This window comes from Dermacentor silvarum, chromosome 2 (genome assembly GCF_013339745.2).
Source record: "Dermacentor silvarum isolate Dsil-2018 chromosome 2, BIME_Dsil_1.4, whole genome shotgun sequence".
Classification (NCBI taxonomy): Eukaryota; Metazoa; Arthropoda; class Arachnida; order Ixodida; family Ixodidae; genus Dermacentor; species Dermacentor silvarum.
The window spans coordinates 240,907,714-240,926,561 of NC_051155.1; the positions used below are offsets into that span (position 1 = coordinate 240,907,714).

At 49.9% G+C, this 18,848-nt stretch overlaps 1 protein-coding gene across 1 annotated transcript; it reads left to right on the top strand.

Moving 5' to 3' along the window:
* The first annotated feature begins 13,909 nt into the window (after positions 1-13,909).
* Positions 13,910-15,429, top strand: LOC119442976 (legumain). The gene has a single exon (XM_037708067.2). The coding sequence runs from the start codon at positions 13,921-13,923 to the stop codon at positions 15,379-15,381; it is 1,461 nt and encodes a 486-aa protein (XP_037563995.2). The 5' UTR covers positions 13,910-13,920; the 3' UTR covers positions 15,382-15,429.
* Positions 15,430-18,848: the final 3,419 nt, after the last annotated feature.

The following is an 18,848-nucleotide window of genomic DNA, read 5'->3' on the forward strand; positions in this document are numbered from 1 at the left end:
TAACGTTCGGCAGCTAACGTTCGCTATAGCGTGACGTATGGTGAGGTGTTTCCCGTGGCCAGTTTTTGCCGAGTGTCCCCTCTTGTTGAATTTTTTTATGATACGACCTTTACGCTGACTGTTAGTAGCAAAAACGCTGACAAATCCTCAAGAGTTTCTATAGGTATTTTATTGCTATCTCCTGTGGCACCATCCTACCACCCGGCAAGCTCGCAGAACTGGAGGCAAGACGATCGTCTTCGAGCCCTCACGTACCATCGCTTGTAATCATCCTGCAGTGTGTGCGCCACAGTGAAGCGGTTTGAGCATGTTTGAAGGGACAAGAGAGAGAAATAATGTACAGAAAGGCAGGGAGGTTAACAAGATGTAGTTGAGGTTCGCTACCCTGCACGGGGGAAGGAGTAGGGAGACAAAAAAAAAAAGAGTGGAAGGGGCGACAGAGCGAAAGAGAGACGAGCACAAACAAACCGCGCACACTATAGAGCGGTAGGGGGCGGCGTTCTTTAAGTCTACCGGGAAGGCCCGTAGACCGCAGGAACCTTAGTAACGCGAGTAAGGCCTTCAGCGCGGATGATCTGTCGGAGCACTGAGCTATAGCTTTTAGTTCCGTTAGTGGACGATTGTCCAATTGGTCTAGCACTCTGCACAACACTTGTCTTTCGGCATTATAGCTCGGGCAGACACAGATAATGTGTTCGAGCGTCTCATCGCTGTTGCACATGTCGCACTAGGGGCTGTTGGCCATTCTAATGAGGAAGGCATACGACTTTGTAAATGCAACGTCTAGCCACTGACGGTACAGTATGGACAAGTTCACGTCTTGGTAATCCAGGCGGTAGATGCATCAGGTAATCCATCAGGTAATCCAGGCAGTAGATGCAAAGAGCGCCATGCTAGTATGCTTAAGAGAGCGCCTTGTTAAAGAAGCAAGTGGAATAACAGTGCATTTTTACGGCTTGTTTGATGGCGCATATCTCCAAACTGGTGTCATTCTGGAAATTAATTGCAAGGAGATACGCTTTGCAAACTTACCGGCTACAATTCGTAAATTGCAATATGTGCCATTAATGAATTAATTAAGAAGTTAATTAGTGATTTCTTGTTAATAATTTGAATAATTGTTTTGATTTCTCGTGCTAGTGATGTCCACCTCTTTAAATAATCCAGCTCAAGGACAATAATTATGCTCTCTGCCGCAGGCGATTTTTAAAAATTTGATACAACCTAAAAATGATCACCCTGTATATTAGACAACAATATAACTTTCGAGGTAATATTTTGATGTTTGTGTGTGTTTTAATTTATAGATGCTCCAGCTGCAGTGTTTTCACTCACATCACTTGCACGCGCTCCTTGTGATGTTAACGCGCGTGCCTTTTCTTTTTCTTTTCTTTTTTTTAAGCGAGTTTGTCTGCTTTTCATCTGAATCCCTCACTCGGACTAGTGTTCCAGTGCGTGTTTAGGCAATCCTCGATAGGATAGGAAAGGAATAAACTTTATTTGTCCAACGGTTATGGCTGTTGGTACCCGGGGCTAGGCTGCCAGGGGTCCATCGCAGGAGAAAAATCTTCCGAGATCCTCGGCAATGGCCCTGGCCTGCTGGACGGCCCACTCCTGGTCCTTGGGAGCCTCACTGAGGAGGGCGGCTTGCCATCTCTCAGCGAGGCGCCCCGCTTCAGAGGGCCCTGCTGTTGTCTTCTCCCTTCCTCTTGGTGCTTCTTGCTCATGTCGTTGGCATTCCCAAAGCACATGGGCCATATCAGCCCGTTCGTGCTCGCACCATGGGCAGCCGGGTGACAGGTGCAGCGCGGGCCACAAGAGGCGCAGGTGACAGCAGCCCGCCTTATAGCTATGAATTCGCCTAATGACTTTGAATCGTACTGTATACGTTGCGATCATCATTCATAACCATTCCATCCAAGATAGGTTGCTTTCATATAGACTTCATACAGCCTAATGCAACTGTTTCCAAGGAATCGATGCACGTCCTTCTTGCCACGAGCCTTGCACTTTTACCTAATGCACTTCCAGGCTCTTCTACGTCGCTGAACTGTCATTTTGTCTAATACCTCTGTCACGCGAGCACGCAAAAATTCTTTTACGCAAGCGGCCTTTTACCAAGTTGAAAGACTTTTGAATGAAGAGGTGTTGCGCAGCAGACACACGGCGCCGACGATCTCCTTTTAGTGTTTCCTTCTGGACAAGCTACCGAAAGCGAGGCGCTAGCGTTCGAAACAATATCGGCAAAAAAAACTTATGTATCTCGAAATATAAAGTAAAAACTTATTGTTTACACGTTTTTCAAATAAATTTAACATAAGAAACGTCAATATAAAGATTTATTGTAGTAGTTTAAAGAGCGTCATCACGTGACATCCCCAGCCCCTTCGACCTGCTTACTAGAGTACAGAAGAAAATGAGCATTACTGGGTTTACCACACCTTCTGCGAGACATAAAATTATTTTTTATGATGAGCCAAGGCGACAGAAAATTACGCATTCGCTTATTTTCTTTAACATAGGATAATTGCTGGTGTCCACTGGTTTCGAGGCTACTCCTTTTCGGCCGTAAAGGAGATCGGCGAACTCCTCTTCCAGAAAAGACCGCTTCTGAAAAAGAGATCGCTCCCTGTCGTGTGTCTGCGGGCGAAACTCTTTTTCGGGAGAAATCTTTTTGCTCAAAATACTTTCGAGTGCCCGTGTGACAGGGGTATTATTACTCGCAACATGTCAGTTAGAAATTAGGCTTCAGCGGTATAACAGTAACTTAACGCCCATTGCGACATGAACGAAGTACTACGAATGAAGGTGTTTTCCGCGCATCGACGGTGGTCGAACGGGTTCTCTCTGTAGCCAACCTTTCGACTAGGGGTCCTGTCTTCGTCAGGACAAACACCGAATAGCCCTTCGTTGGTTGTTGCCGTGACGAACACGAGCCCCTTATCGAAACGTTGGCTCCGCAGAGACCACTTGTTCGACCACCGTCGATCCCTTCGACTGCATCCCCCTGCGTACTTCTGCCTTGTCTGGACATCTCACGCAGTCATAAAACGTTGACTTATTCTCTTGAAGTTCACCACGACGCCATACGTTAGCGTGTGTACTACACAATCCGCGAGGATCGACTGGTAGCCACAACGTCCTGCAAGCCTACGTCTACCTTTGTGTCGTTATTGCAGTTGAGAGCTTGAACTATTACACACGGATTATGAGGGACACCTCAGTAAACGGCGTGTGCGTGCGTGTATGTGTGTGGGAGAGGGGTTGACATCTATTTTTATTTTTATGTTTATTCTAACGTCAGTATGTTTTAATCAGCAGCTACCTAATATTCCGCCATATGTGCCCCGAACGTTTCAATGTCTACAAAATTTTTAATGCACGGTAAGTGTACCCTATAGGCCTAGTACGTCAGTGAGTGTATCATATTTTTACTCGTAATACAGAAATGGGCCAGAAAGTGTCGCATACAACCTTTAATAGTGATCAGAAATGTCCAAACGAAAGAACAACGGTATTCCAGTCGCAAAAGAAGGTAGAAAATAGCACTTTACCACCAGAAGGGACGCCGCAGGGCACTTACGTCAAATTCTTCGATTTGCACTTTGACGTTCCCTCACCCACTCCCATCTGTGCCTTCCTCTATATTAGTAGCCGTTACATGCTGCTACTTAGCGCAAGGCGCCGCCGACGATGCTGCCGGCAGCACATAAGCGCGAAATTTTTGCCACTCCACGGTAGCGTGAATAGTTTGCGCGGTGGGCAGCGAACGCCCTCTCCCGTTCGTAATCACAGCACTGCACGGCTGTTCCCGTTGGCGCCGCATCGGGGCCACGAGCCGCTGAAGACAAGCGAACGCCACCGTAGAGAGCTCGCAACCAGCTCGGAGGCGTGTTCCGCCAGCGACATTAACGTTGAGTAATGGGCAAGGATGGTGGGAGGCGTCGCTCTGGCCGCCAGTGCATGCCGCGGGTCGTGCTGCAGAAAGGGGCCGCTTTTTCTTGTTGGCGATTGAGAGATGAGGAACAAGATGCCGGGGGTGTGTTTCCTGAACATAAAGTAGCCCAGCGCGTTGCCTAGTTACGCCCAGAGCGGCCGCTTCAGCCTTCAACTCTAACGACTCTCGAAAACTGCAGCCAGTTTCGATTATCTACATTATGGCTTCATTCTTTCCCCATGGCGCCGGCGTTTCCTCCTAAGTCGCCTGATTCTTGATTTTATTTTCTTCTTCTTCTTCCCACCAGCCCTTCTGGTGATCCATGGCTATATACAGTGCTCTGGGACATTGAAGCAATCCTCGTAACGGCGCACTAAGCTGGACCGCGATGGCAAACTGCAGACTTCAGCGCTGGCTTCGAGTCCGCGTGGCTAGTCACTCAACTCTTGCTGCTTCATGTACTATAGCTGTCATTTCTGCCATTGAGTGGGCGGTGAAATTAAACTCACTCTCCTTTAAGCAGAGAGCTTGTTCGAAGCTGATGACAGACGTGGTGCGTTAACTGTGCCTCATTCCTTCTTTTCCCAGTTTCTGTCCGTCTCACTTTTGTAATTCACCACCTACGCAGCAGCGCGAGGTGCTGTTTTAGATGGCGACAGAATGAGCTCGCACAATGTAATGTGCTACTGTGATGTAAGCTGCCGGTTTTAATCTTATCCTCGAGCAATAACTTCGAAGAAACAAAATGTTTTCTACGGACATAAAACGTGACTTTATGGTTGTTGCGAGTGACGAACTGCCGTAAGCCAACGTTCCATTCTGTTTATACGTTCGCAGTTTGTTTCTGTGATATTTCTTAGGCTCTAAAAGTCACAACGTGGCCTTATAATTAGATCCTTGGTGAGCGGCCCTTTAAGCGTAAGAGTGTATCATTGACTCTTTGTTACGCTTCTCACTAAATCTCCTGCTATAATTAGGTGCTTCCCTAAACAAAAGCCATATACGTACACCTATGCTCGCGCATTCTGATGCAATTAATCAGGACCAAGAAGACAGGCACGTGCGACCTTAAAGAATCACGGCCCAATTTCTAGCGAAGCAACGCCATTAGGAATTCTGGTTGCCTGAAATTAAACCACACTGAAAACGATGGCCGCATATGACTCGCTCATTGGAAACGTTGAACGCACATAACGCTTCCAAGCACTTTCTTAAATATTGTAAGCACTATTAACGTACTTCGTCGTTTTCATTTGTACATAGCCATCATCATCTTCCCTGTTCTTCTACTTCTTCGCGCATGAGCTGGGGCGCTTTCCTTTTTGGAATAAAAAGCGCTTGGACAGCTTGGTCGGTCTCGGTCTTATAAAGTGGTAGAGGTGCGTCAAGATCCCGACGTCCTCTCGCGTTCCCGTCCTCCCTGGAGCTACGTTCCGGTCGCCGCCTGCGCCCGGCTACCCCTACAACGATTAACACTTCCAACCCTGGCTCTTCCGGCGCCTCTAACCCTACCACACAGACGACTCCGCCTGCGGTGCCCTCTTGGACTGTGACGATCGAGCCCTCAACGCGATCCCCCTGTTGTCTTTGCGGGCCTCCGCGGTGATGACGTCGACGATTGGATCAACAACTACGACCGCGTGAGTTCTTGCAATAAGTGGACCGACACCCAGAAATTGAGGCACGTCGCATTCTACTTGACTGGTGTTGCAAAGACGTGGTATTTCAACCACGAATCCGACATCGCGGATTGGTCCACGTTTACCACTAAGCTGCGTCAAATCTTTGCTTCCTCGGCTGGCCTTGCAGAAGTCGCCAAACAGGAGCTGGGTACGCGCCTTCAACTTCCACAAGAGTCTTACACCTCGTACATAGAGGATGTCTTGGCTCTGTGCCGCCGTGCGAACCCTAGCATGACGGAAGCCGAACGCGTTCGACACATATTAAAAGGCATTGGGTCTGTAGCGTTCAACGCCTTAATCGTGCAAAATCCGGCTTGTGTCGAAGACATCACTTCCACGTGTCAGCGCCTAGACGAGCTGCAGTCTCTTCGTCTTCAACATGACAGCGGCGATCCCCAGGTTCCCCATTATTCAGATCTACGTGCTCTCATCCGCACCATCATCCGCGAAGAGCTTCAAATACAAGACCTGAGGCGTTCACCTGCTGCCTGTGCCCCAACCCCCACCTTCGACTTGCGCGAGGTCGTAAAGCAGGAGTTGACAGCGATGACTTCACCCACGACACATCTTGCTCCGGTAGCGCGCCCCACACCTACCTACGCAAATGTTGCTTCGCTACCCGCCCCTACCGTGACCTCCGTGCCTCCTGACGTTACCTATGACCATTTGGCTTCGATGGGAACCAGAGCACTTGCTGCGCCATCCTACCCGCAGTGGCGTCCACCTCGTCCGGTTTGTTTTTACTGTGGTATACGCGGCCATATATCTCGCTTCTGCCGCCGTCGCCAGCAGGATGAAAGACGAGGCTATGCTGAGCACGAGAGAGACCGTACTCGCCGACCAGACGCCTACTATCCCGGATTGGACTCGTTCTCACAGCACCGTTCTCCGTCTCCTCCAGCTGCTCCCAATCTGCCTCATAGTTCGCGCTCGGCCAGACGTCGTTCTCCTTCGCCTTACCGGCGCTCTACATCGCCGCTTCGTCCCACTTCCCACCTTGCCGACCAGCACTCGGAAAACTAACTTGCAGTTTTTGGAGGGGCAACTGCTCCCTATCGGTTTTCAAAAATTCCTCCTGTTCGCCCGGCCAACATGCTTTATGTAACTGTTGAAGGTGTTCCCGCGTCTGCTCTCATCGATACCGGTGCCCCCGTTTCTGTTCTTCGTAGTGATCTGTGTTCACGGCTCCGGAAAGTAAAAACGCCTTATCTTGGACCTATTTTGCGTGGTGCTAATAATGCATTCATTCACCCCGACGGGCAGTGTACTGCTCGTGTTCTCATAGACGGCATTCGCCACCACATTGAGTTTATCGTCCTTCCAACGTGTATCCATGAACTTATCCTGGGTTGGGACTTCCTACATTCTGCTTCAGCCGTCATTTCATGTAGAGAGGAAGTTGTTCATATCACGGATACAGCGCTTGCACCTGTTACGGACTCTTCACCTTCATGCGTGAACTTGGCGATCGCTGTCGACCACGTCCTGCGTCCTGGTCACGAAGACGTTGTAGCCGTAACATCCAGCCAGATCGCCGACGGAGACGCTCTAGTCGCCCCTACTTCCCGCTGTACTTCTCGCAGAATCCTCAGTGCCGCCTGTCTCGTCCGGTTTTCACGTGGCCGCGCCCTCCTGTCTACCTGCAACACGACCCCAGATCCTGTGATGCTGCCCCCAAAGGGATGACTGTGGCAACCCTCGCCGACACTCAACCTATCTCTATAGTCACGCTTTGCCCTTCTTCATCGCCAGCACCAACCTCAGGTTTGGATGACTCTTTCCCTCCCCCAGCCGTTCTTGGTTCTGACTTAACCGCCGCGCAGTCCGAAGCCTTACTGGCGGTCTTGGCGACGCACAAAGCCTGTTTCGATAGCTGTTCCTCTGTGTTGGGCCAAACTTCTGTGGCTATACACCGCATCGAAACCGATGGTTCCGCTATCATACGACGACGCCCCTATCGTGTCTCGCCGTCGGAACGGAGGGTCATTGAACAACAGGTTGCTGACATGCTTGCGCGGAAGATAATACGACCTTCATCTAGCTCCTGGGCTTCTCCCGTGGTTCTTGTAAAGAAAAAAGATGGCTCAGTTCGCTTTTGCGTCGATTATCGAGCGCTCAATAAGATCACACGCAAGGACGTATATCCAATACCTCGAATTGACGACGCTTTAGGCACACTGCAAGGGGCGGAGTATTTCTCCAGCCTTGATCTTCGATCAGGCTATTGGCAAATTCCGATGAACGAGACTGACAAAGAAAAGACCGCATTCGCTACACCAGGCGGACTTTATGAATTTAACGTGATGCCGTTTGGCCTTTGTAACGCTCCCGCCACATTTGAGCGCATGATAGATAACGTACTTCGTGGACTAAAATGGAAGACCTGCCTCTGTTATCTGGACGATATTGTCGTCTTTTTGTCTAACTTCAGCCAACATCTTCATCGATTAGACGAAGTTCTCAAGTGCCTGAAGTTCTCAAGTGCCTCAAATGCTGGTCTGCAGATCAATACAAAAAAAATGCAAATTTGCAAGTAAGAGCATAAATGTATTGGGCCACGTCGTCTCAAAAGATGGCATCCAGCCAGACCCCGAAAAGATTAGTGCTGTTCTCCACTTTCCTCGCCCCCAGCAGCAGAAAGATCTACGTAGTTTCCTCGGCTTGTCGTCATATTTTCGTCGATTTATACGCAACTTTGCTGCAATAGCAGCTCCTCTACACAAGCTACTGGTTACCGGTGCCTCTTCCACATGGACTAGCGAATGCGAGTCGGCTTTTCAAGCTCTTAGGCAACATATTGCTTCCGGACCAGTGCTTCACCACTTCGATGATCGAGCCCCCACCATACTACATACTGACGCAAGCGCACAAGGTATTGGTGCAGTACTTTTGCAACGCAATGCAGCCTCTAAAGAGCAAGTCATCGCATATCCCAGCCGCACACTTTCTCCAGCTGAGCGGAACTACACCATTACAGAGCAAGAGTGCCTGGCTATCGTTTGGTCGATTCAGAAATTTCGCCCCTACCTTTATGGCCGCCACTTCACCATCGTCACCGACCATCATGCTCTGTGTTGGCTGTCATCAATGAAAAACATGTCAGGACGCTTAGGACGCTGGATACTCCGCTTGCAGGAATACGACTTTACAGTAACGTACAAGTCTGGAAAAAGTCATCATGATGCAGACGCATTGTCTCGCTACCCACTCTCGCTCTCTCCCGGTAACGCGTCGTCGTCTTCCCCACCACGTCGTTCCGATGCTATGCCTGCCTTACACCAGCTCTCGATAACGCCCCTGGACCTAGTTACGCTTTCATCACGCTCTGATTTCGTCTTGCTTCAGCGGGCCGACTCCAACTGTCGAACTCTCATGGATCGCCTTAGTGGGTTCGCCGAACCACCCAACAGCCGCTTGCGACGCCAACTTCGACAATTCCGCCTGCAAGATGGCGTGCTACACCGCTACGTTTATCACCCAACAGGTCACCGGTGGGTCCCAGTTCTACCTCGCTGCCTTCGCCTGCGAGTATTAGAGGCACTTCACGACGACGCATCGGCTGGTCACTTAGGCTTCCACAAGACTTACGACCGTATCAAGACCCGCTGCTTCTGGCCTGGCCTATCCACAACGGTGGCCAAATACATTGCCTCTTGTGCGTCATGTCAGCACCGAAAACGCTCGACATCCGCTCCTGCCGGTTTACTACAACCTCTCCCTTGCCCGGACGCACCATTTGAATTTGTTGGCATTGATTTATATGGTCCCTTGCCTTTGACACCCTCCGGTCACCGTTGGATTGTCACTTCGGTCGACCATTTAACCAGATATGCCGAGACTGCCCCTCTGCGATCCGGTACCGCGTCTGAGGTCGCTGACTTTTTCTTGCGCTCCACCGTCTTGCGCCACGGGGCTCCTCGCGTTCTTCTGAGTGACCGTGGCAAGGCGTTTATTTCCCAAGTTCTCGAGGAAGTTCTTCGGGCCGCTGATACCGTGCACAAATATACTTCTACCTATCATCCGCAAACTAATGGCCTCGCTGAGCGCTTCCACCGTACGCTGTCTGACATGATTTCCATGTACATCCGTCCTGACCACACTGACTGGGATAAAATTCTTCCTTTTGTGACATTCGCATATACTACTGCTATTCAACGGACTACCGGTTACAGCCCTTTCTTTCTTGTCTATGGAAGATCTCCTTCCACCATATTCGACAGAGAATTCTTTTTAGCACTTTCTTCGCCTAACGCGTCCCTTCCAGAAGATTTTGCTGCCCGAGTTGCACATTGCCGTCAAATCGCCCGGCAAAACACGGAAGCTACCCAAGCTGAGCGCAAGCGTCGCTGCGACAACAAACGCCGTGACCTCCGTTTTCACCCTGGAGACCAAGTCCTGCTTTGGACTCCAGTCCGAACTCCAGGCCTCTGTGAGAAGTTCCTTCAACGCTATATTGGCCCATACACCGTTGTGCAGCAAACATCTGCAGTGAACTATCTCGTGCGCCCAGTACACTCCCTCACTGACCGGCGCCGCCGGAATGCCGAAATTGTTCACGTCTCGCGGATGAAGCCCTTCACTCCCCGTTTAGATAATCTCTAATCTGCGGCCAGGCTGGCCGCTTCCATGACGGGGGGAAGTTAGTGTAAGCACTATTAACGTACTTCGTCGTTTTCATTTGTACATAGCCATCATCATCTTCCCTCTTCTTCTACTTCTTCACGCATGAGCTGGGGCGCTTTCCTTTTTGGAATAAAAAGCGCTTGACAGCTTGGTCGGTCTCGGTCCTATAATATTTTTTTCTAAAAGCTGCATTTGAGTTATAGGTATCCGACATTCCATGCAGATTTACCATAGCGTTCCCACCATTGTTGCTACATTTGATCCCAGTGGCGCTTATAGTTCTCCCAGGGCAGCGGTCTAAACTCCACTTTGTTCGTAAAACAAACCTATAACGCTCTGAATCGCTTGTATACGTAATTTACTGCTAAGGACGTAATTACTCCATACATTTCTAACTTTTCCTACACATATCCCACAATCTTCCCCTAATTTTAACCAAATATGAGCTGAGTGTCTTGTTAGGTCACCGCGAGAACACCGTTTAAACCTACTATGAACCTCGTATAACGCATGACTATAAAAAAATGAGAGTTCAGTAATTATTCTCAATGCTCCTAATTAACCTAGGAGCGGTAAAGTTTCCCCACACATTACACATAAGATTCTCCCATTTCCAACAAAGATAAGCTCGGTACGTGTAACGTAGTGTTCTTTTTTTTTCTCTCTCTCTCTTCGGTACACTGAGAAACATAGCTTAACATGACCGTAAAACGCTTTCGAGAACTTGATAAAAATTTTTTACAAAGACTATTTGATTGACACACATTTAACTTCGCTCACAGATTTATCACAGGACAACTATGACGGTATTTTCTTTCTTTTTTAACGCATGAACTATAAAAAAATCGCAGTTTCACCTGAAAGGCGAAGCATCAATTGCGATAGCAAATTTGTAGAGAGCTATACGGAGTAATGATGTTAGCTTTATCAGCTGTATAAACTTGGACATGCAGCAGCACCGCAACGCGCAGAACTCTTGTCGACGCCGTCGGCGTTTTGCCCGCGTTCGCTCAAAATGCCTGCGGCGTTGGTGACTGTTGCCGGAGCCTCTGATATAAATAGGCACTTGGTGCCGCAGCTAAACGTCGTCTCCCTTCCCTCCCCCTCCCCCCCTCCCCCACGGCCTCTCGCGCGTCGGAAGAAGGCGCGTTTTCTCTACATATATGGTGATTGTAAAGGAGGAAAGAGACGCCTACTTCTGCAGCCCTTAAGGAAGCACGGCGCAGAACGCGCGTTTGTTCTCCGCCGTGCGTTCACTCCCCGTGAAAGAGCGCGTCCCTCGCGCCCTTTCACTCGCACATACAGCGTTCGGCGGCGCGCAGCGACGATTTCATCTCCATTGACGTCATACGGAACCTCACGACGACGGCGACGGCGACGGCGACGCCGACGGCAGAAATCTGCTTTTGAGTGTCCATATAATTGCTATCGCAATAAAACTCGTATTATTTAGATTACAGGCGAATAAAAGCAATGCGTGCGTGGGGACAAGAGAGGCAGAAAGAGACGGCCACATCACGCCTGCGGTACGCCCTCCCGCTGGTGGCGCTGCCGCCACGCCGCCTCGAAAAGTTGGAGCTGCAGCACCGGGCGGCCATCCGACTCTGCCTGGGCGTCCCCCGGAGCTCCCAGATTGCCGCTACCCTTGCGGAGGCTGGAGCATGGCCCCTGTCGCTCCTCTTCCTGCAGCAGGGGCTGAGGCACGTCGACCGCCTCCACCATGCTCCTGATGGCAGAGGCCTGCTGCGTCGCCTCCAGTCCCGGCCTTCCTCAAGGATGGGTCAGCTGTGCCGCCTCTACGAGGAGGTGGTTGGCAACCCACCGCCGAATGCGGTACAGCTGCCCCCACCGCAGAGGCCTCCTGTCCCCATCGCCACGGAGCTGCCCGGGATTTCGAAGAGGCGCTCACCCGCTTGCGCCCTGCAGCAGACGGCCGCCTGCCTCCTGGACGAGACCCTCGGAGACCACCTCCTGGTGTACGTCGACGGTTCGGTGGTACCGGACACCGGCTCTGCCACGGCGGCCTGCACGGCACCAGCCCTGCAGAAGAGCAGGCAGTGTCGACTGCCCAGACACGCCAGCTCGACTGCAGCGGAGGTGGCAGGCCTCCACCTGGCCGTCGACCTACTCTCTGAGGAGCTTCCTGGGGTACCAGCGGCCATCCTCTGCGACTCCAGGGCAGCCCTCCTCGGCCTGCAGAGGCCAGAAAGCGCCAGCCTTGGAGTCGCACTGCTGTCTACCCGGCTGACAGCGCTGCAGGACGCAGGCCACCCGGTGTCCCTGCACTGGATCCCCGCCCACGTAGGGATCTCGGGCAACGAGGCAGCCGACACCCTGGCGAAGGACGCCCACCACTCCACTGTGCCCCTCAGTCGGGCCGTGACGGAGGGGGACTTCACAGGACTGAGGCTGCGGCGACACCTGGCGACCCACCACCCAGACAAACGGGTGGCACTGGGATGCCCCCCACGACCACTCCCCCAGCGAGGCCTGGCTCGCAGGGAGACCTCGCTCCTTCTCCGGCTCCGCATCGGCTGCAGCTGGACGGCAGCACGCAGCTACCGACTGGGACGAGCGACGTCCCCGGCCTGCAGCTCCTGCGGGGAGCCGGAGACGATCGAACATCTCCTGCTGGCCTGCCCGGCGTACCTCCAGCAGCGGGGCCCACTCCTGCAGGAGTTCCGCCGCCTGGGCCTCCCCTGTGGCAAGGAGGAAGATCTCCTCTTCCCCGGCCGACACCACCTTTCTGCACTTCGAGGCGTCGTGGAGTTCCTTGACTCGTCAGGGCTCTCCGCACGCCTCTAAGGACATTTCTACAAGCGGGAAGGCCTCACGGCCTCCCACTCCACCCCGGGCCTGACCGGCCTGGCACAACACCCCTGCAGACTCTGCAGCACACCAAGGCCTTCCATCTCGGCCTGATACGTGCCGCCTATGCCTGCCGGTTTTGCTTCGCCCAGCCATGGCGTCTCCACTCTATCCCTTCTTTCGCTCCCACTTACCCCTCCCCGTTGGCGCTGAGCCGTGCTCCCTCAAGGGCTGCAGAAGATAGCGCCAACCTTTCCCTTTCCCTCAAGAACCACTTACCACCACCGCGCAGCGACGATTTCATCTCCATTGACGTCATACGGAACCTCACGACGACGGCGACGGCGACGGCGACGGCAGAAATCTGCTTTTGAGTGTCCATATAATTGCTATCGCAATAAAACTCGTATTATTTAGATTACAGGCGAATAAAAGCAATGCGTGCGTGGGGGACAAAGAGAGGCAGAAAGAAAACACGCCACCAATCATCGGGTCAACAAATCAGGTTGCATGTATTGTACTGCAAGCACTGGTCCTGTGATTCCGTACTACTCACAATAACAGATCGTATGAGTGGACAAGTGGCGTTCGCTTTGTGCTGCTGAAAACAGTGCATTCAACCGAACCACGTGCGCGTATCTAAGTCGTCTGACACTGATAATAAGAGGCGGAAATTGAGACGAGGACTGTTTTTGTATGCCTCGGGCTTGTTTCCAGGGACGTCTGCAGTTAAAGCGAACGCGTACATATGATATGTGTGAAATCGCACATCTGCGGCGCCATTCCTAGGGTACCAGCGGTGTCAGCTTCAGCCTATATATACAGAGACAACCTCCGCTATCTCGCCGGCGCCGTCAACACCGTCACTTGATGCACGCTCGTGCAGATTGTGGACAGCAAGGAGGGTGCAAGCGAAGGAAGCAGAACGGCGCTTTCCGACTCAGTCGCGCGCTCGACACCCACAGAAGCGTTGCAAAACCTAACACGATCATGGTGCAGTCGCCAACTGTCTTTTTTGCTTGCATTGCCTACATTTGTGCGCTGTGGTGTATAGGTCATGCGTACCAAGACGAAGTTCCGACTGAAAGTAACCGCAGTGAAGATAGCGTCAAGCTCTGGGCGCTTCTGGTGGCCGGTTCCAATGGTTACTCCAACTACAGGCACCAGGCCGATGTTTGCCACGCTTACCACGTGCTGCGAAACCACGGCATCCCAGACAACCATATCGTGGTGATGATGTATGACGACATAGCGTACGCCGAGGAAAACCCGACGCCTGGTGTCGTCGTGAATCACATCAACGGTTCCAACCTGTATCCGGGAATGGTAAAGGACTACACAGGTGATTTGGTCACCCCGGCCAACTTTCTAGACGTCCTACAGGGCCGGAGACCGCGCGGCGGAGGCACGGGAAAGGTGATTGCTAGCGGGCCACAAGACCACATATTCGTCTACTTCACTGATCACGGCGGTCCCGGCGTGATCGCATTCCCAGACGACGTCTTACGCGCTAGGAACCTGAGTGAAGCCATCAGGTCTATGCACAACAAGGGTCTGTTTGGCAAGATGGTGATCTACGTCGAAGCATGTGAATCGGGCTCCATGTTTGCCGACGGCATGCTTCCGAACAACGTCAGCGTCTATGCCACGACAGCGGCGAATCCTGACGAGTCTTCCTACGCCTGCTATTGGGACCCGATTCGTGAAACATACCTGGGCGACGTCTACAGCGTGAAATGGATGGAAGACTCGGACAGAGAAGACTTGAGAAAGGAGACTTTGATAGATCAGTTCGATATTGTCAGGAGGGAGACGAGCACAAGCCATGTGGAGGAGTACGGAGATCTCCACATCGGCGCCATGATGGTCAGCCAATTTCAAGGTAGAAAAATTGCAGAGCCTGTCGTCTTACCGACCGTGCCATTGGATGCAGTCGACAGTCGCGAAGTGCCAGTAGCCATTCTGGCAAGGAAGATAGAAGCAGCTACTGATCGACATTCAAAGCAAGCCCTTGAGAGTAAGTTGGAGAACATTCTGGCTAATAGGTCCTTTGTTAGGGAAAAGGTCAGGGAGATGGCCCACCTGCTTGCCTACGGAAACACAGAACAAGTGAATAACTTGATTACTGAAAAGAAACGCATATCAGACTTTCCCTGCTACGAGAAAGTGGTCGACGCTTTCAGCAGGAAGTGCTTCGAACTTCCCGCCAATCCATACGCATTGGGCCAACTACAAGTTCTTGTGAACGCATGCGATACATTTGAAGCCAGTGAGATCAAGGCAGCCATCAGCGCCGTGTGCAGGTTTCCTGCAATGAAAGGTATTGTGTAAACAAGTTGTTCATCTGGCATTCAAAAACACAGCAATAATAAAAAAAGGCATTTCAGCGTGTTTGCATCCGTGTCACTTATGAGTGAAAGTGAGGATGTCTGCTTTCTTTTTGTGGATAGTAACATCTGGTGAAGGTGTGTGCTGGTGCAGTCATCGCGTGGCGGAAGGATATGTCGGCTCAATGCTAGGCACCACTACACTCTAAAAAAAGTTTACACCCTTTGGGTCGTATCTTGTCCCTAAATAACAATAATCGTCATCTGCCTTGCTTGCGCTTCCTTTCTTGAAAACTCGGCGCTCGCTACCTTCCTGTCGAGAATGCAATGTGACGTTGATAACGCGCGTGCCGTTCGTGACTATAGGAAGTACCGGGCTCGCAGCGTTAAAGAAAGGAAATGCAGACAAGACAGATGATGATTATTGTTTGGGGACAAGAAACCACCCAAAGGGTGTAAACTTTTTTTTAGAGTGTAGAACATTCTAGACATGGCTACTGCGATATCATTGCCAATGAAGGCGTGCCACTGGTTGTGGTATAGGCTCGAGGACTGGCACATAAGTACATGACAGTCTGAAACAGAAGAGGCACTAATACGACGTATGCTGACATCCATTGTTAGCACAAATTTGTACACAAACAACGCTAAGCATAAAGCGTAGCCAAGTACAGTGAGCTTGAATGACTGCTTAACACTAAGAATTCACCATAAGTGGGTGGGAAACATAGCTTTATGATTTTTGTGCAGCATTTAAGGTTAGACAATCAATAGAAAATCGGCCAAGTTTACCGTAAGAGGACACTTAATAGGCCACATCTCCTACTAAAATATTACAGGGAACTCTTGTGCTGCAATCATTTTGCTACCATGGGTATTTCTAGCACACTTTAACCATGGGAATGACGGTTAGTATACATGGGCGTGTCTTATCTTGGGGAAGGAAATCAAACTGCACAATACACAGGACGTGAGGAGATACAGCAGACATTGCGCTGACGCACGCGACAGACACACTCCTTACGTCCCATTCCCCTCCCCCCTTTTTTTTTGCGCTGTTTGATTCCCGTCGACATGCACCAATCAGCTCAGTTCAGCATACTTCTAATAGTTGTGGCTTACCATGTTCTTGTTGCATACTCATGGCACTTTATTTTTCTAAATTTCCAAGCAATCATGTTTTTCTGAATACATGAATGCAATATGTATCTGCACGTATGCATAACCATTGCTTATTGCCTTTATGATGTAACATTTTTTTAATATGGTCAATGCGCAAAGCCGCAAGGACGTTTTAAGTCAAAAGAAAGAAATGTAGGCAAATACATGCACCATATGTAGGGTTGTTCGTTTTCGGGTTTAATGTGTTTTTTTTTTTTTTTTTTGAAATTCGGGGGGTGAAAATCGGGTGCTATTTTTCAAGCTCATAATCGAATAGAAAACTTTTTTGTGTGTGTGCAACCGTTCCAAAATGCGGGGTTTTTCGGGGTAAACTTACAAATGTACTAAGTAATACATTACATTGTTTCTTTTTCGTTTTTTTATTATTATTATCGGAGGGTATCACGAGCTCCTTCGCTACCTCGTTAAAGCTAGGGATTCGTTTCAAGCTGGTAATCGGTGGGGACATGAGGGTTTTCTAGCAAATACTCCGAAGTTCGGCGTTTGTTTAGAAATTAAGAAGCAATAATGACAGTAAAGAGCACTGATAATTTCTAGAAAATGAAACATTTTATTCAAGAAAAGTTGGTCATTGATTTTTTACGCAGCCGGCTTCCGTAGAATGGCACGGCTAATTACTAACTCAGAGTTAGGCGCGCTCATTGGGCGGGTGTTTGAGAACCGTGTAGCGTCCACAGTGCTACATGCAGCGTGTGAAATGAACTATAGGTCACTGGAGTTCACTTAAGCCAACAGGACCTAACTTGGCTGTCCCGAGGCAGGCTAGCTAAGTTAGCGCGTGTGCACCGCAAGCTCTGTGCAGCACAAAAAAAAAAAAAAGGTTGGCACGTGGTTTTGCAATCCGGGGAGAAATCGGGTGTAACCCGATTCTCCTGAAACATGTTCGGGGTGCAAAAATCGGGTAAAATCGGATTTTACCCGAAAACGAACAACCCTAACCATATGGTGTGTACAAATTTCTTATTTCAAAATTCCCTGACTTTTTCAGGTTTTTCCATGACTTTCGCAGAGAAAATTTCAAGACTATAAAAAAAAAACATCAGAAGACAGCAACCGTTTTTTTAAAACAAATTTTATTATTGTCCAAAACATTGGGCAATCCAGAAGAGCCAGAAATTCGCATATTACACCACCTGCAGGAAAAAATTTAAGTGATACCGTTTTGCTCTGTCTCTTGTAGTTCAGATTGATATCTACTCAAGAAACGACAGATTTATGACAACATTGAGTCGAGTATACTCTACTAAGCAATACACTTTTACATGTCACACCTCAGGCACTTACCTTAGACGACCAGTGTATCACCGCCCCCCCCCCCCCCTTGCACCGAGTAGTAAAGCCCTTTCAATAAGCCTGTCCATACATATATTTTTCACACTCCATCGACCCCAAACGCACACCCCAGGCAAACCTGAACAGCATACGGCGCGCGACGACCATGTTATCGCCCTTGGACTTTATGCGGAACATCACGGCGACAGCGACGGCAGAAATGCGCCTGGAGTGTCCATATAATTGCTATCGCAATAAAAAGAAATGAACAACGCGTAAGCATGAGCTAGACGTTTGCTTTACGCATATCTGCTACGTTTCACGGGTTGTCCGCGTCATTTCGCTCTTTTCCGTCAAACAGTATGTTTTTTTTACGTTTGTCATGCCACTGCTTACTCACTTATTAAGCTTCACTCACAAAGAACTACCCGCAATAAGTAATCCTGCAAATCAATACCTGCAAATACTTGGAAATAAATATTTGCAATATACGCGTAAGTGCGCAACATTGCGCTAGCAAAGCTGCAATCGTCGAAACAAACATATAAATTCCCCAGCGTTGACACACACAAAAGCATACTTTCTGCGGCGAGTCGCTACAGTATTATTTTGCAGTGGCGTGAAACTTGACAGGACCTGCATTATTGCTTTAATGGCTAACAATGGCGAAAAAAAATGGAGGACGCTTAAGCTTCGCCTTTAAGAGCGGAACGTGATAGCGTTATCGGGACCCGTTGGCATCGCATTTTTCTTTGAGTAGGTTTCAGTGCAACACAGAACGTGGGAAAGCCATCTTACAAAGACCAAGCTTACACCAATCCCCTTAAGGTCGGCTTCGCTTTTAAACAGAAATGCATTGCTGGGAAGACGTTTTTCCATGGGCAATATAAGTCGTCTTATATTGGTAAACACTCTAAACTGTCTATTAAAATGTGAAGGCGCTAGGACCTTTTTTTTATTATGTTATTAATTTTCTATTGCCCCGAAGCGCGCGCGTGTCCAAAAGGCATTAGGCAG

Bases quoted from the DNA above. Each gene is read 5' to 3' on its own strand.
- LOC119442976 (XM_037708067.2), top strand. From the start codon at position 13,921: ATGCACGCTCGTGCAGATTGTGGACAGCAAGGAGGGTGCAAGCGAAGG.